General features: G+C 40.2%; 1 protein-coding gene across 2 annotated transcripts in view; it reads left to right on the top strand.

Annotated features, from left to right (window-relative positions):
* ULK2 (unc-51 like autophagy activating kinase 2) overlaps positions 1-16974 on the top strand; it is a 40732-nt gene that overhangs the window by 20478 nt on the left and 3280 nt on the right. The window contains exons 11-25 of one of the 2 annotated variants that reach the window (XM_061470303.1): positions 1014-1064; positions 1468-1556; positions 2262-2433; positions 3216-3276; positions 3525-3617; positions 6720-6857; positions 7881-8026; positions 8268-8348; positions 11112-11398; positions 11518-11711; positions 12226-12335; positions 13160-13312; positions 14059-14267; positions 15566-15744; positions 16666-16784. In XM_061470303.1, the coding sequence (XP_061326287.1) occupies positions 1014-1064; positions 1468-1556; positions 2262-2433; positions 3216-3276; positions 3525-3617; positions 6720-6857; positions 7881-8026; positions 8268-8348; positions 11112-11398; positions 11518-11711; positions 12226-12335; positions 13160-13312; positions 14059-14267; positions 15566-15744; positions 16666-16784 (2082 nt within the window). The remainder of the gene's footprint in view (positions 1-1013; positions 1065-1467; positions 1557-2261; positions 2434-3215; positions 3277-3524; positions 3618-6719; positions 6858-7880; positions 8027-8267; positions 8349-11111; positions 11399-11517; positions 11712-12225; positions 12336-13159; positions 13313-14058; positions 14268-15565; positions 15745-16665; positions 16785-16974) is intronic. The other variant, XM_061470304.1, reaches the window with a different exon arrangement.

The raw sequence follows: 16974 nt of genomic DNA, 5'->3' as shown, positions 1-16974 counted from the left end.
TGTACAAAAGCTCAAGAACACCTGATCCTCGTGTTAAAGTTAATCATTACATTGTTCTTCCATTACAGCTGAGCCTGCCTCCCTTATCGGGTCGTGGAAGAAAGTGTGTTGAAGGGAGAGGAGATACTGCAGGCCTCAGATTCTTTCTTTTTTGCCTTTGTTATTTGCTTAGGTCTGATGAACAGCATTGTTTTTCCTCAACTGTTAGGACATTGAAGTTCATGAAGCTCAGCAGCTGGCTTCCACCAACACTCAATTTCCCCTAACTAGCTGAAGGTTCCTTCTTGTAGAATAAAACTTTCCATGTAAACTGCTACTCAGCTGGTTATTCCAAGTCAATTAAGTGCACCTCAGCATATTCATTTACAACAAAAGCAAAATGTTTCTATTGTAACAGGAACAAGTTAACTGAGGAAATTATTAGAGAAATTGTATAATAGTAGAGAATGTAGAGAATTGTTTAATTTTGCTTTGTGCTCTGAACCAGCTGCACAAGTCGTATTCTACTGTGGGGAGTGGGAAGGAGAGTGGCTGCTGCTCTGTTGTGATACTCAGCCACCTATGGAGCAGCATTAATGGGTTCAAAAATAAATATCAGCCCTTGGGAGAGGCAGAAGTGAAAATACTTTGTGTTTAATGTGAGAGATGCCTGTTTTGAACAGCAAATTAAATCTGGATGAGTACCATATTTGAACATGGGAAACAACTTCATGAGGAGTATGGGAAGGCTTCTTGTGCCTCCTTAAGTGCAGTCATAAGATGTTCCCCAGTAATTCAGTCTGATTTGCTTTGCTGGCCATTGTTTGAAGTTATCCAATTGATACTTGTTTCCTTTCCGAATACTATAGCAACATATAACATAAAAGGCTTTAATCTTTTATAAGCTCTTCACCCTCTGGCTCTGAAATATTGATTCTGGGAAGGCAACCATTTATCACCATCAGCAGTGTAGTCTGTAAATTCTGTGTCATTTGTACATTCACTCACAATGGTGGTTGTTTCTTGTTCTACAGAAGCATTTTTCAACCACCCTTTCCTGGATCAGATTTCAACAGTCAAAAAATGTAAGTAGTTTTGTTTTTCCACTTGTGTAAATGATGAATGATGGGGGCTGGAAGGGAGAAAGATGTGCCAAATATCATGCTAAGTGTTTATGAGGCATTGTCCTGACTCTGACTGTTGTTGTGCTCTGTTGAAAGCCTAAGTGTTGAATCCTTTTTTGTATTATGCTAGACTGAAATGTGATACTTATTTACTAGTTCCTTTGACATTTCAACTGAACTTAAAATACCCTTGGTGTCTGTAAGGATATTTAAAAAATACCCTTGTATGTTTAAGTGCTGTGCTTGTAAGCTGTATAAGGGCGTATGAATGAAAAACTGAGGAAATGACTTTGTTTGAAATTCAGCTTTTCGAAATCTCAGTCTCCTATTTTTTTTTTTTTTCCTCTGGGGTTTCCTCTTCTAGCTTGCCCTGTACCTGTGCCCACATATGCAGGCTCAGTCTCAGGCAGTTCCTGTGGTAGCTCTCCTTCATGCCGTTTTGCTTCTCCTCCAGTAAGTTCTCTGCTTTACAGAAAAATCTCTAGAATGTAATTCCTCTAATGTTTAGCCCAGAGCTACCAAATGTTATCTTTCAATTCTGTAAGAGCATGTTTAAGAGCACAGAGCGAGTAATACCCCTCTTCTGCTAGAATTCCATTAACATTTTTGTTCCTTTTTGCTCTGTGTTGTATTTTGTGGGTTTTGTGGTTGTCCTTTGTTAAAGAAGAAAACATACGCATATGAAGTGCTAGAGTAGCAGATTTTTAGATTTGCTAATGTGATTTGCAACGTAATTAATGTTACAGGTAATCTTTGAGTTGGCCTTTTTGGCTAAGGCACCTTACAGTGTTACAAACTGGTAACTTCAATTTTGAGGTATTTGGAAGAGGTGCATCTGTATCATCAGGAATAATGGAATAAACTTGAACTGTTTAAATTCACAACCTATTTAATATAGAACTGTCTAAATTGACAACTACAGGGGTATCTAGTATTTGAAATTTTCAAATTCAAACACAGTTTCTGTTTCTAAATATGTAAATTTTGGGCCTTGTTTTCTTACATTGTTTGGGGGTTTTGTGTGGGGATTTTTTTTGTCAAAGCTAGTGATGACTCTTACTTTAGAAGTGTCATATTCCAAAGAGCAATTCTAAATTCTGAATCACTGGATTTGCAGTTTATTTTTTAACTTTCTTTTTTTCCACCACCCCTCTCCAGTCTCTGCCAGACATGCAGCATATTCAAGAAGAAAACTTGTCTTCACCTCCATTGGGTCCTCCGAACTATCTCCAGGTCTCTAAAGACTCTGCCAGTACCAGTAGTAAGAACTCATCTTGTGACACAGATGACTTTGTTCTTGTCCCACACAATATCTCTTCAGACCACTCGTGTAAGTACCTTCCTTATTTTATATATTAAAACAAGTCCCACTTGTAACATACCTTTATGTTCTGTTATTTTTTGTCTCTCTCTTTTCTAAATGTATGTCAATCACATTGGAATTAATTTCTAGTTTGATTAATGTTTGAAGGGCAACTGTTTGGTACACCTCTATGTCCATCTGGGACATTTTCACCTTCAGCTGAGTAGCCAGATATGGCAAAGATGCCAAGGGGATTGAAAGTCATGGAAAATACTGGGGTCTGGCAGCAGAACAAGAGTCAGTTGTAAACAACTGCTTTTAAGAAGCCCAAGTATCCTCTTAGTGGAGGCAGGCACTTCGTTACTTCCAGGCTAAACTGAACATTTATAGTCTATGCTGTAGAGTTGTAGATAATAAACAAATGCAGGTAAAACCATAAAAAAGTGTTTACCATGAAAGGTGAGATGTCAGACTGGGCTTGTACAGTAGAAAGACTTGGATGTAGCACATTGCCATTTTACAATGTTGTCCAAACCTGAAGTGTTACTAAGAAGCTTCTCAGCTGATTTCTGCATAATGCCACTAACTTGTGGTAAATATTTGACTAAATTAGTGCCTTGATCTTTGAATCTTCTGTCTTCCCCATTTACACTTTTTTGTTGGTGGTCGCAGTTTATGGAAAACTTCTCTATGTTCACAGAAGTTTGCCAGAAGTGGTTATTCTTACAACAGGAATATTGGAAATTTAATTTTATTTAAGATTCTACTTCATGATGTGGGTTTTCAATGTGTTCTTCTGCTCACTGTAGATGATATGCCATTGGGAGCAGCTGGCAGGCGGGCTTCGAGCGAGTTCTTGATGTGTGGAGGGTAGGTGTGCTGAGCTTTATCCAAAAGAAGTCTCATGTTCTAAAATTGATACTGCAGCTGTAGAAGGGGTTGCTGGGGTTTTGGCAGTGATGGGTTTTGCATAGTTGTGTGTCCTTTATCTTAAAGATTAATATGCCAAGTTAAACTTAATGTGAATATGTAAACAGCTTGAATTCAGAAAGCTTTGCTGCAAAGTAGTTTCTCTGATGTGAAGACCTGTCTATTGACAGTGGCTTTTGTCTTCATAGGCAGTCACCATTAACTATTTCTGGAAGCTCAGGAACTGTACAGAAACCATCCTCAGCCTCTTCTCGAAGTACTGCTTCTGGTACAGCTAACAGGTGTGTGATGTAGGCTTCAGGATTTCCTCTCTTTTGAAGAGGTCCTTTTCTACTGTATGGGTGTGTTTTTTTTTAATTGTGGGTGGCTACTCGAAACTGAACTGAAATAGAAGCTAGACCTGTTTTTTTCCAGGCTCTCTACACTTAAATGCATTCTAACAGCTGACAGTTGCATAGCTAACTTGTGGTTCTGATGCATCCCAAAAGATTTCCTTAAGGAAAGAGAGCATTCTTTTTTCTGTTTAAATTTTGAACTGGTTGAAAGCAGAGACTTCAGAGACATAACTGACTTGTCCTTTTTGGTATTATGAAGCACAGCACAGTCCATTTAGTGGGTCAAGATGTTGAACGCAGTGTACATTTTAAGAGGTAGTTTTGAGAGGAGAGGAACTTGCTAAACCCAGGTTGCCATGGATTTGTGTCTCGTGGCTGGGTTGTCTTGTGTCTGGTAACTGGGTGCAGCTTCTGTGCAAGCAAGTACTGTAAATATTGTTTGTGTCTTGCAAGATACTAAAGAAACCACATGAAAGAGCTAAACATGTATTACAGCTTTTCCATCAGCAGGACTGTTAGGAAGTCCTCTTTCATCCACATGGTTGTAGACTGCAGTTCTGCTAGTTTGAAATAGAACTGATATTCATCAGTGGTGCCTGAAATCTTTCCTGTGTTATAATGAAAAATGTGAAGCTCAGTCATGCTGTTTAACTACTCATGTAATATCTAAACAGAAGGATTAGATTTGTCATTTGACCAAGTAATGAATTTCATAATGTTTTCAGTACAAATAGAAAGAGGATGAGTGGCTAAATAGGGAATAAAGCTATTATGTTAGGTGTATTTTTGGCTTATGCTAATACTACAGGGCCGCGAGTCAGCATTATTTGTTTAGAAATGCTTGTCACAAGGAAAGTTTGCTACTTTGTGCTGATCTTTGCGCAGTTTGTGAAATCTGCTGACATGGGCTATCAATACAGCTTTTAGTCTTACCTTTTATGTTTAAGGGCAGATAATGGGGGTGGTTTGTCTTTAAAGATGCATTTGCTCTGGATTGGCTGTGTACAACATATTAGAAATACATTGTCATTTCCTATTTTAAATTGTGTCAGGCATCACAGTTCTTAGACTTACAGGTTTTATGAAAACATAGTCACGTTGTCTGTACATTACTAAGTTAAGAGCTAAACAGTCGTGTGATTAGAAACAGGTGCCTGCTGGTCACACTTTCAGTTTCTGTACTGTAGTAGTTTGATTTAATTACTGGTTGAGTAATTTCAGTAACTAACTGGCTGTTCGGAGCATGGTGTGAAGGAAGCAGCATGTCTGATAGTCTGCAAGGCACTGCTATTGGTTTTTTCTTTCCTGGGAAATGTTCTTTTGTTGTGTGGTTTGGTTATTGTTTGATGGGCTTTTTTGGGGGGTGGGGAGGGGAGGAAGGGAGTGTAGGTTTTTGTTTTGTCTTTTACAAAAGGTTGTGCCCTGTGAAACAGTGATTGGCTCCTCAGACAAATTTCACCCATAGTTAATGATGCTTTAAGTCAAGTAGAAGAAGCTATAACACTTCTCAGACTCCAGCCAGAATGGGCAGAATAGATAGAGGTGGTTAACAGCGAATTTTATTCTCTGGCTCTCAGAGAAACAAGATTTGCATGCAGCACTGCACACATCTGTGCTGTGTTTTCTGTAACTAGTAACAAACCACATCAGACTGAGGATGCTGAACCAGAGTTTAGCCTCGGGGCTGAGCTGGGGAGCCCTGAGGTAAGGTCAAATACTGCACCATGCTTCTCCACCATACTGACACAGCATTGCTGCCTACAGTTAGCTCACAGAGCTTGTTTGGGTATACCTACAGGGCTGTGTGAGAGCAGGGGAAGGTGTTTTCCAGGCTGGGTATTTTAAAAGTTGAAGTGTCTTCATAGCCTCCTCCATGTCACTGCCACAGTTTAAAGAACATTTGCTTCCCTTCTTCCAGAGGTCAGGCCTAGGGAGCCTCTGTGTGCTGCCTCAGGGTGTTGTGTTAGTCATAGCAGGCTGGCCCTGTGTGGTTTCCAGTTGTGAAACCTTCCTCTTGTGTGGAAGCTTTTAGGCCTTCCACTGATTGTGTGCTCATGGATAGCTTCCAAATTACTCTGTAGTGTCTAGAAACTGGGTAGGAATAAAAGGACAAAAGTTTGGTTGGTTGTTTTTTTTGTTAAGGCAGTTCTATGTGTATTAGCAAGTAGCATTTCATTCTTGGAGGCAGCAAAGAGTGTAAGACAGAGTCAGAAACCCAGATTCCTGTTCAATGCCATGCTGCCCGGTAGAACTTTTTTTGCATTTCCACTAAGAATTTCTAATCTTTCTCTGAAGAGGTGGTCAATGAAGGACCAGATATTAGACAGATTATCTTCCAAAAAGCCCGTTCATTTGAAATTCTTTCCATTGAATTCTGTCTTCCTTTAAAAGTATTGGTAACTGATTACACTGCAGTGGTTTGATTCCCTTATCAGATAGTATGCTGAGTAAGACAGGTCACTGACACTTGAGTTGAACTTGGGAAGTGCTAATCTGCAGTTTGAGTCTGTGGTTTAATGTTCAGGTGTGTGGTTTTGGTCATTTTGTCGGGGTTGGTTACATAACATGTTTTTCTTTCGCAAGTTCATGTTGTCTCTTGGGATATCTCTGTGCTTTAGTGGCTTTTGCACACATTCCAGCCCTGCTGCTGAACTTCCTGTTCTTAGTGTGGCGGGTTTTCCTAGAACGCTATTTTGAAGCTTGGTAAACAGAACAAGCAGACTGGCAGGAAGTCAGAGGGATCTCTGGGATGATGAGTGACGAAGTGCTTCAGTTACTTCTGCACTCTCAGCTTGATCTGATACTGGCCAGTATAAGAAAGGCAGGTAGTAATGAACAGTTCCTCATCTTCTCTGAAGTATTAGAGCTAGATTAGGACAAGTATTAGAGCTAGATTAGGATAAGCTGTGATTATACTGCATACAGGGAGTGCAGAAGCAGCTTACTTGCCTGTTTCCTAGATTTTCTTGTAACTTCATCAGTGGTACAGTTCTGAGAGGGACCTGTTCATCTTTATTCACCTCCTGTCTCCACACCTTCCATCTTCAGGCATTGTCAGCCTTCAGTATCCCCCCGCAGCGAAACAGCACCGATCCCAGTTCCCACTCAGCTGCGGAATTACCAGCGCATAGAACAGAACCTCTCCTCTACTGCCAGCCCTGTGTCAAACCCCCACGGATCACCAAGGTGAGTCTGGGGGGTTTAAACTCCTTTTTCTTGATTCTAGTTTGTGTTTGTACCTTGTCAGAGGTCCATGCTTTCTTGCTGATGTCATTTTTTGTTCTGCAAAAAAACACACTAAAGACACTTTAACGATAACAAGTAACAGTCCTTCACAGTCTCAAGATTGTTGGATGGGCACTTGAAATTTTTCATAAAAACAGAAGGACCTTGTTTTTTTACTCAACCCAAGAAGGTAAAAAGATGGAAGTCTTGCTTTTTATTCCTCTTTGTGTATTACATGGCATTACATTATAAACTAGAATGTCAGTAATAAGTTATGTTTTGTTTTCACACGTGTAATGATGATGTGAATGCATTGTTCTGTAGAATATCCAGGCATTTGGGGGGATGCTAGTTAACCAGCTTGTCTATTACAAAGCTCTAGTGTGCCAGACTTATTCCTTGCCTTGTGGTCTACAGAATCTGGATGGTGAAGGTCAAACAGACTGCTTGGAACTCTGGAGATCTTTAAAAAAACAAACTTGTAGTTCCTTGCGTATTTTTTTAAGGATCTCTGATTTTATAGTAGTTGCTACACTTGTGAAAGTGCCATTCTCTTAAATCATCTGTTTTTAGTTAACCTGACCTATGGACCTGACCCGCTATGAAAACTGTCATAATCTTTGTTGGCATAAAAATGAGCATTTGCAGCAATACATTTCACTTGATTGTAAAACTCAAAATTTGATGACTTGAAAATTAGGAATCCATGTACTAAGGGATATCCAGTTTAATTTTCTCCAGTTAACAGACTATTATGGCATTGAAAGTTAAAAAGTCAGTGTTGAACAAAGGGAATTAAATCTTGTTTGTTTTCAGTATGGGAATCTTAGCTTAAGTTAGTAGCTTAATAAGCTTTACCGTCATAGCTTTTTCTTTAAATGTCAGTATTTTCTTTATCTGATATACTTCTTAGGGGATTCTGAAGCTTATCTCAAGGAACCACGGTTACTGCAGTGTGTGTAACCAGTCTTTTCACCTTGTTAGAGCTGGAGTTGTGAGACGCTCAAATACCAGCCCGATGGGTTTTGTGAAGATGGGCTCCTGTTCTCCAGTGCCAGCTGACACTGCACATGGTGTTGGGCGCAGGTTATCCACAGGATCTTCTAGACCCTATTCTCCTTCACCACTAGGTAAGCCCATAAATTCTTAGCAGAGAAGGTAAAGTAAAGGTTTATCTGGAACAGTAATTCAGAACACTAATTCTTGCTTGAAATTATCTTAAACCAAAATCCACCCAACCAGGTCACATTTGCAGAAGTAATTTTTGTTACATGATTCACAGAAGTGAACTAACTCGATTTTATTTTGCTTTACCTTTATCTGTAGGTGAAGTATAAAGCGTAAACGCATATTTTTATTTTGTTTGCATAGTTGGAACCATACCTGAGCAGCTTGGACACTGTTGTTGCGGACAGCTTCAAGGACATGAATCAAGGACTAGAAACTTCTCAGGTGAGTGACTTTGGACAGCATAACCGCTACTGTTTTGATAGAGCTTCTAAAGCTTTTTGTGAAGGGAGAGGATAGCCAACATTACATTAGTATGGGTTAATAGGAGACACTGGGTAAGCAGTGCACTGACTTTCTGTAGAAACTTAACCCAGTTGTGGCAGAATCAAGATGCCTTTCCCCATAACTAATTCCCTGCATAGTAAAGGACTAACTAAAATTTCTTTTTCTTGAGATAAAGCAACTCTGGTAATGCCTGTCTTGAAACAGGGGTGGAAGTAGATTATAATGAATGGGAGTAACATACTTCTCAGAATCTGGTTTTGATAGACCAGATCTGTTATGCCAGCCCTCAGAAAAGGGAGGGAGAACTACCAGTGTACAACATGCAACACATTTTCGTCATTCCCTTGGAAATTGACTGGGATCTGATGTTAGTGTTGCTAAGCATTCAGTAAGCCTTACAAGTCATAAATTATGGCATGCCAGCAGGAGAAGGGAAAAAAAAGATCTGGGAGAAACAGGACTTGTTTTGAGACTTTTAAAGATGGAATTGCACTGTAATGCCAGAAGGATTGGGCATAAGAATATGCAATTCAGCAACACATTCTGCTCTGCGTACATTTTGGGTTCATTTTCTTCTTCTTCTAAAATACTAGTTACGCTCTTTAATTTGACTTTCTAAGAGGGTGTTGAAACTATATTATGGGGTTTTCCCCTATTTTAAACACTTCCCAAAATCATTTTGGGATGAGCCTTCATTTCTTGGAGTAGCCATATTTCATATCTGAGAGTGGTTTCATCCATAGGAGACATTCTGTAACATGTCTCAAAAATTGCCTTCCTAATTGATGTGCCATCGGCAGTCTCGACAAAAGACAAGGAATAAGTGAAGCCACAGATTTTAAATAGCCCCTTCTCTTAAAAAGAAAAGGGGGTGACGTGAAGAGAATACAAAGCAGTATGTTTGTTGCATCTTTTCTTTGGGTAGAATTTTGTAGAGCTTTTGGTTTAGTGCCTTTTGCCAGTATCAAACTGACTTGACATACCAGAGCACTGGTTTTATGGCTGTAAGGTGGTGGGGTTTTTTTAATGTTTCATTTTTTTCATGTATTTCCTTCTTTCTTTTCCTCTTTGACTTTATATCTTAATTTCAGATGAATGCAGTGGTATTTCTATTTGTAAAATACCACAAATTGCAGTGTTTAAATGGCTGTGGGAAGCTGCCTTTTGTTTGTGGGTGACGAGAGGTCATCTGTACTGAGATTTTCTAAGGAGTGAAGATGTCTGTCATAACATAGCTTCTAAACTAATTGAGCTGTTTCTGCTGCCAGTGACAGCAATGGACAAACTTCTAATTCAGAAACCTTCCTCATGGTGGCAATGACACTAGAACAGTAAGCAGTGAGATTTAAAATTGGTTTCTGAAGTGACAGGTGAGGACTTCCAGTGCTATGAGATAGACAAGCAGAGGGATTTCAAACAAGCAAGTTCTTGGCTGGGAAGTTAATGAGAAATAGACTTGATCTTTGCTGGAGCGGTAAGCAGAAAGGCTGTTCTAAAACATACTGTTTAATGCCGTGGAATGAAATAAAGTAGCTCTTATTCAAAATGTAACTAGCCAAAAGCAGAGGCTTAAGAAGGTTGAAAGATGCCTTGACAGCTGGACACTTTACTGAGCAAACTGCAAGAAGTTTGTGATTTTTGTTTTTCTTTTTTGAGCATACATTTATGAAACAGAGCCTATTTCAGAAGATTGTCTTGGCCAGCTCTTATCTTACATAGTTAATAGGGTTCGTTTTCAGTTTTGCCTTTTTTTTTTTAACATGACTTTATTATGTTTTTAACATGAAATTGTCACTTCAGTGTCAGCTCTTTGAGGTTACTAAGATGGGCATTTTATCTGGGACACTGTGGCCATAAAGCTAAAGTCTGATGTCCTATTGCAGAGTTTCTCATCAGAGACATAGAAATACCACAAGGAATGTGATCCCATTTCAGGTTCCTTATTTTGAAAGAGGGAAGGGCACTTTTGGGTGGGTGAGATGTTCATAAGAGAGGTTTCCCCAAAGCCCTCTATTTAGATGACTGCTTTTAGCTCTTCCATTTCCATTTGTTTTAGGAGAAACTTTACACTCATACTAAATTGTGGACTTGCTTTGTACATAATAAGCTTTCGAAAAAGATTCATCTGACAGAGTAAAAAGTAGATGACTGCCCAAAGTAATGATCCCAAACTGTTCTATTTGAATTATGTGGTTATTTTTAGTACTTAGTTTTCTTGCAGGAACCATGAGGTGAGCTGCCTTTTGTGTCTCCAAATGAAGTCACTATGTACAAAACAAGCCACTAACATGTAATGTCGCATTCACACACTTGTTTGTACAATCACAATCCCAGTACTTGAGAACCTCTATTCAACCTAGAGCCTTGATGGCTGCACTTGAAATTTCAGTATTGGTTATGCCATTCCTGCTGAATCTAACCACTTTATTTGTCTTGATAGGGGTTGCCAGAGGTATTGCAGTTGCCAGTACAGCTGTCACCTTGAAATCTTGCCTATTTGGCAGCTAAAACATCCAAATAGCCGACAGGCGAAATCCGTTCTCCTTGCCATCTAGGGAGTTAATGATCAAACACAGCTTGCAATGTTTGCAGTCCCATCACCTTGCAGTTTAATGTTGATCTCTGGCATTTTGGGCTTTGTTGATGTGTTTTCCAAGCACTGCAAGAGGAATATTACTTCATTATTTTTCATCCCCACAGGTTCTCCAATACCACCATCTCAGTCTCCGCAGTCACTTCTGATGGGAGCAAGGTTGCAGAGTGCACCTACTCTCACAGATATTTATCAGAACAAGCAGAAGCTCAGAAAGCAGCATTCAGACCCAGTATGCCCATCCTATGCTGGGTATGGATACAGTCACTCTCCACAGCCAAGTAGGCCAGGTAGCCTAGGAACATCGCCTACCAAACATATGGGATCATCACCTAGGAGTTCAGACTGGCTGTTCAAAACTCCATTACCAACCATCATTGGCTCTCCTACTAAGGTTTGTTAAGTTTGCCACTGTCAGTAAAATGTGGTAACACACTGCCTGAAATCATTCCCAGTAATATTTTGGGGGTTCTAACTTTAGTTTTTGTGTGTTTTTGGTCTTGATTCTTAAAGGCAACTGCTCCTTTCAAAATACCTAAAACTCAAGCATCCTCAAACTTGCTGGCCCTGGCTAATCGCCAGGGCTTGGTAGATCCCCCACTGCAGCCTAAAGACATCACTGACCCAAGGGATTTCACACACTTCCACTCAACACAAGGAGGTGAAAAGCAGGCAGGAGAACAGCACAGTAAAACTACCTTTGGCAGGTAGGTATTGTAGTATTTATAACCTGTAAAGCTGGGTAGGTAACTTGGCAGAAGAATGTATGTTGCACACAGCAACTTGGAGGGGAAGCGCATGCAAAAAGTGAGCTGTGAGGAGATGCTGAGGTTTGATGTATACAACAGAAACATTTTGTACTGTGTATAAATATAGCATGGACTTCCTGAAGTGTTTTGTGTTGCTATCTAGTTCTCTTTCATTTTGATTATCTGAATCTGGAATTTCAGTGCCTCTTTGAAGCCTGCTCAGTTTTTGATTGAAAATTTATATGATAAAATTTGCAGTAAATTTTTTTTTAAGAGAAGAGGGTGTCTTTGTTTTTATAGTTAGCTCTGCTTCAGTAGGTCCATGATGAACAGCGAGTTTTCAAGCCTTTCTGTACTTTGAAGAATTCCCTTATAATACCAAGAATCTGAAAGTCATCCTTAGTTGCAGGTTATATAGGAGGATCTCACTGAAGAGCTTTTGTTGTGAATTCATAACATTTTTTCTGTCTAGGTCTGTTAGTACTGGGAAGCTCTCAGATCAACAGGTAAAGACTACCCTTGGTGGCCAGTTATATCAAGGCAGCACAGACAGCCTCAATACGGAGCGACCAATGGATACAGGTAAGAAACAGATGGATACATCCAGGCTTTCATGTGCTAGGTTTTTTATGGAGTACCAGCTAGTTGCAGTTCTGCTTCCAGCTTCAGTAATTGGCTCTGACAATTTTTAGGCTCAGTACAGCAGGGTGGGTTTTTTTCTAATCTTTAAGAGGGGATATGTTCCATTTCTTTAACATAGCTTTAAAAATAACAGAGACATGAAAATAGCTATTTCTGTGCTAAACAGAAATATCTTAACTGCCTCTACTGGCTAGAAGGGTTTGGGATTTTTTCTATGTTTGGTTTTATTTTTAATCCCACATTTTGTGGTTGTTTCATTTCCTAATTACACCCTGTTTTCATATGAAAGACAGTTTATGTAATTCTGGGTCATTTCTTCTTTTTTCTCCTCCCTCCCCCAGCTTATCCCTTGCCACAAGTGGTCAACAGAAGTTCTCACCTTGTTTTTGAGCAGATAGAAGGAGTTCTGCAGACAGGGCTGGTCTTCAGCCTACAGACCTGTCATGGTCTGTGTCTGAAATTTTTCTGTTGTATCTTTTGCTGCAGGACTGGTGGTGTCCTCAGGCTCGCAGAGAGCCTCTGTTGCTCTTTTCTAGGTGAGACCAGAGCAGAGCGACATTAAAAGATACGTGTAGGCTGCATCTTGTCTCTTGTGTATCCCCAAGGCTGTTCACTCAGCTTGTTTTATTTGCTGTCAGAACTTCTAACTAGTCCAAATCTTGGATCTGCATCCAAGCATGTAGTGCTGCAGTGCTCCAATTTGTTGCATGTAATTACTTGATTATATGTAATAGGGACTAATTTGCTGAAATTCTCTTTTCCAGCTCCAGCGGGAGCCTATGGAATTGCAATGGCACCTCCTTCCATGGGAAGCGGGGCAAGTTCTCGGGCTGTCATGTTTACTGTTGGGTCCCCTCCGAGCAGCGCTACCCCTCCTACCTGCACCCATATGGTCCTCAGAACAAGAACCACCTCAGGTAAAACTTCCCTTACTAGTCTGGACTGTTCTCAAACGCAATATTTGGGCTCTCCCAATTCTTGGGCCGGTAACCTGATGACTGCCTTGCACAGCAGGTGCAAATCCTCTGGGCCATAGTGTAAAAGTAGTCTGAAAAGTAGCGATTAATGTCAGATAATTCTGCCCTTTTTTTCTCCTAAAGAGATGGCGAGAGGCATAGGTTTACAGCACAGCAGTGTGTAACTTGTGTATACAGCTTTACTCCACCACAGGAAACGTAATAGATCTCTGTGACAAAGGTGGAAAGGAAAAGTTGGATTTCTGATTCTGCTTTTTTGCCTGCTGCCGTGCATTGTACCAGAAACAGCACGCAAGCAGTGTGAGCTGACTGCATTTGGGCATGCATCAGCTATGTTGCCAGATATCAAGGACCTCAAGGTAAAGGCTATCATCTATCTGTTCAGGATGATCAGGAGTGTGCAGCACTGTGCTTTTGTGAACTATAGCACAACCTTCAGTCTGTACTGTTGGACTCTGCCTTGGAATCCTTGTCAGCCATTCCCAGAATCTGTGTTATCAATTGTCACTGTTCATTGTGGTGTAGCCTTTGCATTCTCCACAGACTGATGTAAGGACCGATCAGGAGAGCTTCCCAAGAGTGAATCTGTGCTGGCTATTGATTTGTCATTTGCAATCAACTGCAGCCCCAGCGCTGCGAGATGGAACAACCTATTAGACTGAATGTGTGTGTTGTTTTTCTTGTAGTTGGATCAAACAGTTCTGGAGGGTCTCTCTGCTCTACTAGTGGCCGTGTATATATGGGCTCTCCTCCTGGTATTTATATGGGTTCTTCTCCTCCGGGAGCCGAGGCAGCTCCAAGTCTGAAGTACATGCCTTATGGTACTTCGCCTCCCAGCTTAGAGGGCTTTATCACTTTTGAAGCTCCTGAATTGCCTGAGGAAACTTTAATGGAGGTATAGAAAAAAAATAAAAATTAATGTTTTATAATGTGTAATGCTGCTAAAACAGAGACATGGTAAAAACAGGACTGTTCAGTGCACTTCGTAGCTTCCTCTTCACTGTCTCACATGTTCCTTTATAAGATCTTGAAAATATTCCTGTATCAATAGTGACCAGTTTCTCTTTAGTCATTATTCCTGGCATATTATGTATTTGAATAGGTAACCAAAGGAAAATGGTTGCTTTTGTTCACCAGAGCCTTCCAAAGAGGCCTCTGTTTTAATGCCAAGTCTCTGGACGTGGGTGCTGACAGTAGCAATATCCCTCTGGGCATTGCTTTTAGCTGCTGCTTCACAGTCGGTGGATGACGTTAAATCCTACTTGTGGGAAGAGTGTCCTATATGTTGGGGTTTTTTTTAATGTGTGGAGGAGTGACACTTTAAGAACACAAATCGGGGCGGTCTTTCACCAGACTGCTATCCTTAGGCTGTAAATTTCTCAAGACAGATTGCTGTTCTGTTTTCTCATTCACATCTTGCTGGAAAGGGTTTGGGTCCCTATTGAATCTATTGACTGCTTGACAGTACACTGTATTCTTCCCACAGATAGAGTTAAAATGAATTAAGATCTGTATTACTAACTAAAAGATATAAATATTGCTAAGACATGTTTCATTAGTTTTGAAGGCTAACTTGGGGTTTTTTTGAGCAGAGACTATGCATGTGTTACCTATTTTAGTCACCAAGAAGCAGTTTGGTATTAGCTCCAATTGAAGCTGTTTAGTTTAAAGTGTAAACTTTGGTTTTAAACAGCCACCTTCTAACACAGTGTAATTCTAGATCTAACTGTAAATTAAAAGTGAAGCAGATAAGTATGAAGCTTCAGATCAGTTCTTTTGTAGTTATCAAGTCTGTTTAATAAAAGCCAAATGTTCCTCTTGGCTTCTCCTACAAGTGCCGAGCATGCTTTTGGGTTGCTGATAATATAATAACAAGTATTATGTCCCACTTGTGATTCCTTCAGTTGCTTGGGTTTCAACAAACATAGAACTCTATGTCCCAGTTTCTTTGGCTTTTTTGAAAAACTCTTAAGTATAAGCTACAGTATCTTGACATTATCAACAAAGAACAAGTTAATATCTGTTGATTTGGACCCATTTGATTCTGTAGTTCTTACTTCTGGCTCTACTGCAATGTGATTTATGCATAGAACTGACATACCAAGAAACCCTCAAATGATTTGCAAGAGTTTTAAGTGTACTTGTTTGTCTTTGGCTTAATGGTTAAATTGTTGTCATCTTTCCCTCTGACAGAGAGAACATACAGATACACTACGTCATCTAAACATGATGCTGACATTTACAGAATGTGTTCTGGATCTCACAGCAGTACGAGGAGGAAACCCAGACCTGTGTACTTCTGCAGTATCACTGTACCAAATCCAAGAGAGCATAGTTGTTGATCAGATCAGCCAGCTAAGCAAAGAATGGGGGTAAGTATGTGGTCAAATAGTATTAAGAGAACTAGTGAATATTGAATACATTCAAAATGTATGCAAACTATGCCCGTTTTGTTGAGAGTGATTGTTTTGCTGTCTAGAATCTTCTATAGGAATAAGTTTTTAGCAATGAAGACAAATGAGAAAGAGCAAAGGATAAAGAGACATTTGCTAGCAGACAAATAAAAAAGAAGTGTTTTCTAGCATGCCACATAAGTTGGGGAAATGGTGAAGAGTTCAGGCTTGAGGTACAGCCCTGCATTTCTAACCTTGGGAGTCTGTGTATCAGCATCTGTCAGATCTGAATCCTCATCTGTTTGTGTTGACCGGGCTGAAGCAGTAGCACTGTGGTGGAGGTTGGGAAAGAGGAAGGAGTGTCCAACTTTGACCTTTTTTTCCAGTGGGACTGATCAGCCCTAATACAAAATCAAAGAGAAATACGAGAATTTTGGAGTGGTGGGAAAGGGCAGTTCCACTTCCTGCTTGCTTTCGGGGGGGGGGGGGGGGGGGGGGAGCAACAAAAATGCCCTGCAAAGTGTTTGCTTTTCACAACTGAGAATTCCAGGGGCATAGGAAATGACACTGCAAGAAAAGTACACCCAGTCACTTGTGGTAAGACGTTGACCTCGGGCATTTAGTCCTCACAAATAAGTGTTCTTTTTAAAAATGTCTACATTAAAGCAGTTTGTATTTGCTGCTGCAGCTACTAGATGAGCAGATGTACTCTTCAACCCGTGACAGCCTGTTTGTGAAGGGAAGAGAGGGGTGGAGTTGCATTTTAAACATCTGTCTTCCTCTTCTGCTGCTGCTGGGTCCTGTGTAGGGCTGTGATTTAAAGTGGTGTCTGCCCATGGCTTGAATGTGTTCAAAAAAGGTGTGTTGGTACATAATTACTTATTTTTCCCCCCTCCCTAGACAAGTAGAGCAGCTGGTGTTGTACATGAAAGCTGCCCAGCTGCTCGCATCTTCTCTGCATCTTGCCAAAGCACAGGTCAAATCGGGGAAGCTGAACCCATCCACTGCTGTTAAGCAAGGTAGATGCAACATAATCTAGTTTGCTTTGCTTGTGAATTTTCTTCACTGATAGGTCACTCAGAAAGCTTAAATTACAACATGTTTGTTTTCTTCAGTACAAGAGATAATGTATGATTGCACAGTTCGGATAATAAACAAAGGTACAGCTAGAAACTATTAAGAAATGGGCAATTACTAACTTGAAATGGA

This window comes from Pezoporus flaviventris, unplaced genomic scaffold (genome assembly GCF_033815535.1).
Source record: "Pezoporus flaviventris isolate CSIRO_AGI_PZ_B2104156 unplaced genomic scaffold, CSIRO_AGI_Pfla_v1 ptg000063l, whole genome shotgun sequence".
Classification (NCBI taxonomy): Eukaryota; Metazoa; Chordata; class Aves; order Psittaciformes; family Psittacidae; genus Pezoporus; species Pezoporus flaviventris.
This window is presented reverse-complemented; position numbering and strand designations above follow the sequence as displayed.